Source organism: Colossoma macropomum, unplaced genomic scaffold (genome assembly GCF_904425465.1).
Source record: "Colossoma macropomum unplaced genomic scaffold, Colossoma_macropomum, whole genome shotgun sequence".
NCBI lineage: Eukaryota > Metazoa > Chordata > Actinopteri > Characiformes > Serrasalmidae > Colossoma > Colossoma macropomum.
Window position 1 is genome coordinate 7,350,482 of NW_023494795.1, and position 9,687 is coordinate 7,360,168.

General features: G+C 39.0%; 2 protein-coding genes across 2 annotated transcripts in view; both read left to right on the forward strand.

The window, feature by feature from the left end:
* The first annotated feature begins 677 nt into the window (after positions 1–677).
* On the forward strand, positions 678–5,132 carry LOC118815318 (tripartite motif-containing protein 16-like). Its single transcript, XM_036581355.1, has 6 exons — positions 678–1,271; positions 2,251–2,346; positions 2,484–2,717; positions 3,166–3,334; positions 4,133–4,192; positions 4,351–5,132. Exons 1-6 carry the CDS (start codon positions 690–692, stop codon positions 4,878–4,880), a joined length of 1,671 nt encoding a protein of 556 aa, XP_036437248.1. The 5' UTR covers positions 678–689; the 3' UTR covers positions 4,881–5,132.
* LOC118815297 (tripartite motif-containing protein 16-like) overlaps positions 717–9,687 on the forward strand; it is a 42,984-nt gene continuing 34,013 nt past the window's right edge. Inside the window, exon 1 of the mRNA XM_036581325.1 lies at positions 717–797. The gene's annotated coding sequence lies outside the window, so the exon portion shown is untranslated. The remainder of the gene's footprint in view (positions 798–9,687) is intronic.

Here is a 9,687-nt window from a genome sequence, read left to right on the forward strand (position 1 = left end):
CAAGCTGCATCCGAAAAGCCACCAACATTGTAGACCCACCCACACACCCCTCACGCAAACTGTTCTATCTTCTGCCATCCAGAAGAAGGTACCACAGCATTCGGACCCTCACAGACATTTTTTCCACAAGCCATCAGATTACTCAGTTTCCATTGACTGAATTGACTTGATTATTAAGTGAATACTTCACTTAATAAAATTCATATATCTGACTACTTGCATTTTTGCACATTTTATTTCTTGAACAATAATGGCTGCTAGAATACTGTATCAACCAATAATGTATTCCATTGCTGTTCTGGTTGCTACCTCAGTGACCGCTATGCTCATATATCCCAGGCTAGCTGCTAATATGTCATAGCATGTTACATCCTGCTTTGCACAATCTACATATTCTCAGTACTTTTCAGAATTCTCATATTTATTGTCTGCACTGTGTACATGGTATTGTTTTGCACTTATGTCCTTTTGTTGCACCATGGTCTTGGAGGAATGCTGTTTTGTTTCGCTGTGTACTTGCTATATAGCTTAAATGACAATAAAGCCTCTTCAACTTGATATATATCTTTAGGAGAGCTGCCCAATCAAAATTTTTCACAAATAACCACTCCCACTTTGCTGCTCATTTCATTCCAAGCAAACGAAACTGATCTCAGAGAGCTGCTCTCTCAGTTTGTGAGTGCAGAAAAATGGAAGAGGCCAGTATTTCAGTAGCTCAGGACCAGTTCAGCTGTCCAGTCTGTCTGGATCTGCTGAAGGATCCAGTGGCTATTCCCTGTGGACACAGTTTCTGTATGGTGTGTATTAATGGCTGCTGGGATCAGGGTGATCAGAGGGGGGTCTACAGCTGCCCCCACTGCAGAGAGACCTTCAGTCCAAGGCCTGTTCTACGCAGAAACAACATGCTGGCTGAAGTGGTGGAGGAAGTGAAGAAGAAACTCGAAGTTGTTTCTCACTGTTACGCTGGACCTGGAGATGTGGAGTGTGATTCCTGCACTGGGAGAAAACGCAAAGCCATCAAGTCCTGTTTGGTGTGTCTGGCTTCTTATTGTGAAACTCATCTTAAACCTCACTATCAGTCTCCTGCCTTTAAGAAGCACCGGCTGATCAAAGCCTCCAAACAGCTGCAAGACAAGATCTGCTCTCAACATGATGAAGTGATGAAGATCTACTGTCGTACTGACCAAACATGCATCTGTTATTTGTGCATGATGCATGAACACAAAGGTCATGATACAGTTGCAGCTGCAGCAGAACGATCCAAGAAACAGGTGAGAACATGAAAATGAATAGAATGGCTTTATGCTTAATCAGTTTTTCTTATGTAAGTTGGATTATTCAGGTATGGAATTTAAACTGTAGTGAAATGGCTTAAGTGACACTTGTGTTTAAGAAAGTGGTACAACTTGTCTGACACATTGGTTGTACTAAAAGAGTTAAACCAGTCAAGCAACATTTCATTAGCCAGCTCTTATCTTCCAACATACATTCCAGGTCAAACCTCAGCTGCCTGTGGAGATTTCCCCACAGTTAACTCCTACCTGACACAGATCACAACTATGCAAGAAATGTCAACAATAAAACACTGATAACTTTGGCATCACATTTCACAATGCAGTTAATTTGAACAACAACAATATGCAATGTTGATAGGCAGGGGCAGAAATGACCTGCTAAATGAAGTTTAATTATGATAAAAACAGCAATAAACTCTAAAATACAGTCATAACACCCTGAATAATTGCAGTTTCATAGTGTAGTACAGTGGTCACCAGTCCTCCTCCTTAAGATCTACCTTCCTGCAGGTTTCACCTCCAACCCACCTGTAACACACCTCATTGAGCTAATTAAGGACTCCTAAAGGCAATAATTAGATGGATCAGGTGCAGTTGATTAGGGTTGGAGCTAAAGTCTGAAGGTAGATCTCCAGGATCAGGGTTTGGGAGCGATGGTAGAGTGTGAATGTAATGTTGTAGCTTTATTCACCTGCGGTTGGGATCCAAATCTATAATGTTAGTGTTTTACACTGCTTTGCAGACTCTTAACATGGCATTTAGTTTCTTCTGAAAATCTGATTTCACTGTCTGTATTAATAAGAATTATTGCAATATGCTATGAACTAAATTAGGTTTTATTCACATTTAGCTTGTCTTTTTCCCATTGAGCCCCTGCCCCCAAAATGTCTATGCATGGGCCTACTTGTATGTCAAAATTCACAAATAGCCTAACTTCATAAAAACTTTTCCTCAGAATCAGCTAGAGGAGATACAGGTTAAATCTCAGCAGAGACTCCAGGAGAAAGAGAAGAAGCTGCAGGAGGTGAAACAGGCTGTGAAGACTCTTAAGGTGAGTAGTGAGGAGTCCAGTGTTGGACACTTAGAGATCCTACACAGCCACAATGTGGACAGTGAGTCATTTAGAGTCCCAGTGAGAGAGTGAATGATGTGTAAATGGAGCTCCATCTTGTGTGTGTGTTGTAACAGAGCTCTGCACAGGCAGCAGTGGAGGACAGTGAGCGGATCTTTACTGAGCTGATCCGCTCCATTGAGAAAAAGCGCTCTGAGGTAACAGAGCTGATCAGAGCTCAGGAGGAGGCTGAACTGAGTGGAGCTGAAGAACTCCTGGAGCAACTGGAGCAGGAGATTGCTGATCTAAAGAGGAGAGACACTGAGCTGGAGCAGCTTTCACACACAGAGGATCACATCCATTTCCTCCAGGTAACAATCACTGACTGATCTACAGAACTGAAATACAGTTAATTATGGCAGAGTACAAATAATACAAATGTCTCACTAATACTAAACGTGTGTTACTTAATGATTTCTAGTTACATAGAGAGATACATAGACTGTCTATTAGTTTTACGCCAACATACCTACAACTTGAAGAAAGTTGTCAATGACATTCCGATTGGCAGTCTGCATGTTTCTGTAAACATTTCTGTGCACTTTGTGTGCACCTTCTTCCTACATAGTCACATAGAACTTAAACTTTAAAGAAAAAACACAAACTTACAACAATTGTTCTTTATTTGTTACTCAATTCATGCAGGACCCAATACATAACAGCAAATTATCAATTAAAGGAAAAGTTGTCAGGTCTAAGTTGGTCTACGACTCTTCTCTTGTGCATTGTTATCTCTGTGACTTGTGTTTCTCTCTGTAGTGTTTCCAGTCTCTTTGTGTCTCTTCTGGATCTGAGGACTCACCCAGCATCACTGTCCATCAACATCTCACATTTGATGGAGTGAGGAAATCTCTCTCTGATCTGAAAGAGAGACTAGAGGAATTCTGCAAGCAGGAATTTAGCCAAATTCCACCACACACTAAAAAGAGCTTTGCTGATGTGGAACGTGTGGATAAAAATATTTTCCAGCATAGACAAAGGACAAGTGAGTATAATCTTCATGGAAATGACGGAATATATATCTGTTACTGTTTTTGCTGCCCTCTACTTATGTAGTTTTGAATGTTTTCATTAGCCTGGTAGTTCAAATATTCTATTTATTTTTTGCGTACAATTAAAAAACTGATATTGGCCAGACATGGTTACTCACACACAAAGGAACAAGAGAGACACATACAGAAAGTGGCAACACTTTGATTGAGCCCAGCTGCATTACATAATAACACTGACATACTCATGTCATAAACATGGTATAGCAGATGTGATATGCAGTTGTTAGTTGTCACAACAGACAGTAACATAACTGGCATGTTATCATTGCTGTTAACTGTCTTAACAGATTGCAAAGTGTTTGATGTGATGGCAGCTGACTAGATTACACAGTAATTAGTATGTGACATTACATCAAATATTACAATGAAGAGTAATAGAAACACTAATGAATTACTGAACACAATCTGACATGACAACTCATGATATCTGCCATGGCATGTTAATGGCATGGGTATGTTACAGTTAACACAGTATCCGTTTTTCTGATACTGAAAGTGAATAACCATTTTGACATAAATTAAAGAAATTTGAAAAATATGGCATTTGAACCTTTTTATGGAATTGTATGTATTAATCATGTCCAATAATTAACAAGTTAATTTTGAAAAACCTTTCATGCATTGTCTTATTCTTTTTTTTTCTGTTGGATGATTTGGTGTGTGTGTCTCCACAGCTGCAGCACCTACGAGGATTTTACCCTCAGAGCCAAAAATCAGAAAAGATTTTCTAAAGTGTATGTACACAATACACACACACACACACACTCTCACACACACACACACACACACTCACACAAATACATGCACAGATTCATTTGTAAATGCTTACTTAAATATGAATGTTCTAATTTTTTGACCTTTAAATGTTTGTATTTCTTTTTCTCTTTGTTAGATTTCTGTCAGCTGACTCTGGATCCCAACACCGTAAATCAGAACCTCAGTCTGTCTGAGGAGAACAGAGTGGTGACGTACAGTGGGGGACACCAGCTTTACTCTGATCATCCAGGGAGATTTGACAGCTGGTCTCAGGTGTTGAGTAAGGAGAGTGTGAGTGGACGCTGTTACTGGGAGGTTGAGTGGAGCAGTTGTAGAGGTTGGGGGTTGTTCATATCAGTCTCATATAAAGGGATCAGAAGGAAAGGACGGGGTTATGAGTCTAAGTTTGGACACAACAGTCAGTCCTGGAGTCTGCAGTGTTCTCCCTCTCTCTCTTTCTATCACAACAACATTCACACTGAGATCTCAGCCTCATCATCCTCCAGAATAGGAATGTATGTGGATCACAGTGCAGGAACTCTGTCCTTCTACAGCGTCTCTGACACAATGACCCTCCTACACACAGTCCACACCACATTCACTCAGCCTCTCTATGCTGGATTCTGGGTGAGCCTGGGAACTGTGAGATTGTGTGATCCAAATTAATGTTTCTGTTATTTATTTTGGTTACTTTATAGGAAGCTTTAAAAAAATGACATTGTTGGTTATGTAGGTTACTTACCAAATCAAAGCATAACAGAGGTATGAAGAACTGTTGATTGTAGCTTTTGTGAGCTTCTGTGTCTTTCATATTTGCTTTTGGAGACATGGTCATGAACAAATCCTCAATAACTCAGTAACTCCATAAAAAAGATGAGGGCATATCTTGAACGAATGAATGAATGACTGAAAAATGAACAAATGAATGAATTAATTAATAGTTAAATAAATAAATACTTACAATAATAATAATAATCCCTCTGACATTAAAAAGTTAAGATTTTAACCAAAAGTCATAGAAGAGAGAAATATCAGCGACCAATCAGAGTATGTCATGCCCTCACAGGCACAAAACCCCACCCCTCAACTAATCAGAAGAGTGTATTTGCTGTAAGTCCCTTCCTGGACCTTCCACCCCCAAGGTCCCAACTTCAATTCCCATCCCACACACAACCGTTTCCTGAAAACTGACCCTTCTGTTGTCTGTTTTGAACAGATAACAACTTACTCACCTGCACCCTCAACAGTTTTTTTTAATCTAGATATCCCCATCCCCTCACACATTTTTGTTTAGCCATTTTGAGATGCTATGACACTAATATCGATTTAAATTTTCCTGCTAAAGTTCAAAAGATGCCAGCCAATCAGATGTTTGTTTTCATGAGTATACATAGGATCACACTCCTCCCCTCTACCCATTACACTGTGAGCAAGAGTATTTAAGAGTTAGTGTTTCAAAAGATGTAGATGAAGCTAAGAACCAATAATCCTGGATGCACCAAAAAAGCTGGCGACAGCTTTGTCTAGATTGACTTTGCGACTCAATGAGTCAGACAAGTTTCATGTATGACTATCGAATGGGAGTTACTTTGGGTTTGTTTTTCACAAACAAAATTACAGCGTTACCCTCTTCAGCACTCCGACAGAGAGTTTCACGGATACCACAGGGAAATTCATCGGAATGGTTGGAGCAGTTTCAAGAAATGCTGTGGTGATTTATACTCTTACATGAACTACAGATGTGTAGAGTTTGAGCCCAATTACTAGATACTCATAGTACCCTGGAAACCTTTAGGCCATCCATTTTTACACACTTTTGCTCTCCATACCAAAAGAAATGCTGATGGTATGCACAACATATGCCTATCTATGCTGTGCAGCCACAAGCGTTTGGCACCGGACATGGGATTTATTGGAAAAGATTCCCACGTGATCGTAAAATGGGATGATTGGAAAGAGTTAGAATACTGCATGAAGAATATATAAAATGCACTTAAAAGATTGTTTGATGAGCTGGAACAAATTAAAAGCATGGAAGAACTTAAAATGAGTTTGAATTATTATTTTGAAACCAACAACAGCTATCCAATTGCAAGAAATGTTGCTGTGGACACTGAGATTATGTTTGTGAAAGAAACTGGGGGAGAAATCACAAGTGGAGTGATGTCACAAACCCCATCACGTACTGAATAAAGCCAAACTCACAAAAGTTTTTGTACTCATAGTGACAACAGATCATCTGCTGAAATGACTCACGAACTAGAAAGTAAGTAAGTAAGTAAAGTTTATTTATATAGCGCTTTTTACAACAGGTGTTGTCACAAAGCAGCTTTACAAGGAAATCAGCATTACAGAAAGAAATCCGGGTCCGAGCCCCCATGAGCAAGCCAGTGGCGACAGTGGCAAGGAAAAACTCCCTATGAACTCATAAACATGTACTCTTATGTTCTGAACATGGATAACCCTTTTACAGGATTGACTCATCCGAAAGCATCTGATGAATTTGATAGATGTATATGTATGACTGTGCTTTCCATCATCCATGCTGTGACCAGTGATCTGCTGAAAAGAAAAATTGAAAGAGATATGAGAGAAAAATGCAATGGATGCGCCATTGACCACCCTAGTCAGCATCAGCATACATGTTTGTATGATCCTGACGACTATTATCTACACATCAACGCTAAAAGACTGTTGATGAAACTGTATAAATCTTGGCTAAAATACACTTTAGCCAGAGCTCTAAAGTTGGTCGGAATCTCATCCATACCATCTCTGGAAAAAATCCAAGCCATTGCTGAAACAATCGTGTGCAATTTGTGAGATCAAACTCAAGGTGGCTCTGAAAGAGATCAAAGACAAAACTACACAGGTTTACAGCGAACATGTGAACAAACATATCTGTTGACTACTGAAACTTTCATTGCTCTCTGGATCCAACTGACCCACCTTATACACATGGGTAATCTCAGCTCCACCATCGCTAACCTCTCCAAGAAGCATCTGAAGGTACAGGTTACATCTCTGCTCTGCTCTAATTGAACTGAGAGTTAATGATAAAAATGTTTTTCAAGCCAATTATATGTAGACCTACACACAGTTTATTTTAAAACTAGAAAAGAAAATGGAGTTTGTACGATGTTCAAACATAAATTGGATCTGCTCTGTGCTGCTGTAAATGGTTCACATCCATTGCATGAATATATGTCATGTTTTATATCACTTTTGAAATATCGGCTGAACGTAAATTCAGTCATTTTTTGTGCATCTTAACCTATGTAGCCAATGTGTGTGTTTTAAAGATCATGAATAAGGAAAATGTCGATGTTGGAAAAACAATTGACTGTTTGTTTTCTTTTTTTAATAGACAATAAAGTAAATCTATTTCATGTCATGAGATTTGTAACAATAAAATGTTGACTTCACACTTGTTTTTGTTCATTATTACAGAGGCGCACCAAAATGACTGAGCAGTTGTTGAAACATATATATTATACACCATCTGACCCAGGGTCTTATGGAGGGATTGAGAGTTTGCAAAGAGCTATTGTTGAGGAAATAGGTAAAAGGGTAAATGATAATTACATCAAAAGCTGGTTAGCAGCTCAGGATGCATACACTCTCCATAAACCTGTTTCTGTGAAATATAAAAGAAACAGAGTTTTTCTGAAAAACATGGGTGACCAACTTATCAGAGAATAATGACTATGAAATTTAAGTTAACTTGTATAGATATTTTATCCAAATATGCTTGGGTACGTGTATTATGAAACAAGTCAGGAGTTGAGGTGACCAAAGCTTTTGAATCCATTCTAAAGGAAGGGAGAGTTCCTACAAAACTGCAAACTGACCAAGGGAAAGAATTTTTATCACTTTTTAGGATGGCAGTCCCCAATTATTAAAAGGGGTAAATCTATCGTAAAACCTCAATTAAAAACAGTGGCAGCATAAGTGATGTGGTAACATCATCACCAAGACTCAAATGCAAAAGCAGCATGGGTCAGAACTCGTGGCGAACAAGAACACTAGGTTGCCTCCTGGGAGGTGGATTGTATTTTCAAATTAAAAACATAAGATCACCAAGGGTAAGGTCTGAGTGAAAAAGAACAAATGAAGAGACAGGCATTCTTCTTCCTCCTCTATCAAACAAAGGACGTTGAACATTTTCTAATGCCATGGTCTTTCCGCTGAATGCACCAAGTCAGGAACTAGATATTTTTACACTACCTTACACTCGAATGAGTATTGAAAAGTATACTTATGTTGAAATACCGCCACTGTTAGCCGTGACTGATAATGGTCCCTTGGAGTTTCATGTGGCCGGCAACGGTGCAGATTACCTAGTCTTGAACAACACCTTTTTACATCTAAGGTATAATATTACAAACCCTAATGGATCCAACATAGCTAATGATACTAAGGTCAGGGTTGTAAACTATCCTATAGCATCTCTGTTTTCACAAGTAGATGTTATGCTTGGAGACTATCTCATCACTCAGTCAAGTAACACATATCCGTATAGATCAATTATGGAGTTAATTATGAATTTTGGAAAAGAAGCTTTAGAAATGCAATTTTCAGCCCTGGTCAGATGGACGTGACAGATCCTCAAGGTTGTAACAGCGGGTTCAAATCCAGGGCCCTTGTAGCGCAGAAAGCAAAACTGTTGACTTGATTGAGCACATTCACTCTGATATATTTTTTCAGGAGAAACTTTTACTCAATGGAGTTTAATTTGAAAATTAAAATAGTTTTAAGTAAAGATGAGTTTTGTCCAATGAAAGAAGAAGCCAAGGAATACATTCTTAATTTACTTACGGCATCTCTGTTTGTGAAAAAAGTAACCATGTCTGCTTCTTTCATTAGACAAAACTCGTAGTTTTGTCTAATGAAAGTTTCACCACTCAGACATGAAATAAAATTAAAAATCTATTAAAATATTTAAAATGATTATCTTTCTGATGTGATATCTCGCTCTGTGGTCTCCGCCTTTGATAATATAAGCTGCCTTCAGCTAAGTCATCTCCATAAATGCATGTGATTGTATAAACTGCAAGACGGGACTGCTACAGAAGTTGTGCATAACTCGTTCATGTATGTCATTGAAAGAGTATCATTTTTTTGCTGACATGTTAATTGGCTTTGCTACAGATTTTGATCTCAAGTGCTGGGTCCAATCCACTGGACCACTGGGTCCACTGATGTGTCTATGTACACTGACATGCCAAAAGTCATGGGAGAGGAAATATTATTGTGCAGAAATCCCAGCAACCATGGTATTTGTAGGTGCAGGATCTCTCATGCGAATGGACCTCTCCATCACATCCCATAAATGCTCAAGTAGGGCAAACATGCAGGCCAAATCATTTGTCACAACTCTCCAGAATACTCCACGGACCAATTCTGGACAACTTGGGCCCGATGGTACAGTGCATTATCCTGCTGAAAAACCCGATCATCGTGGGGGTACATG

Excerpts from the sequence above, each read along its gene's own strand:
- LOC118815318 (XM_036581355.1), top strand. The coding sequence starts at position 690 with ATGGAAGAGGCCAGTATTTCAGTAGCTCAGGACCAGTTCAGCTGTCCA. Across the intron at positions 1,272-2,250 it reads CAGAACGATCCAAGAAACAG|AATCAGCTAGAGGAGATACA; the intron begins GTGAGAACATGA and ends ACTTTTCCTCAG. Across the intron at positions 3,335-4,132 it reads TCCACCACACACTAAAAAGA|CTGCAGCACCTACGAGGATT; the intron begins GCTTTGCTGATG and ends GTGTCTCCACAG.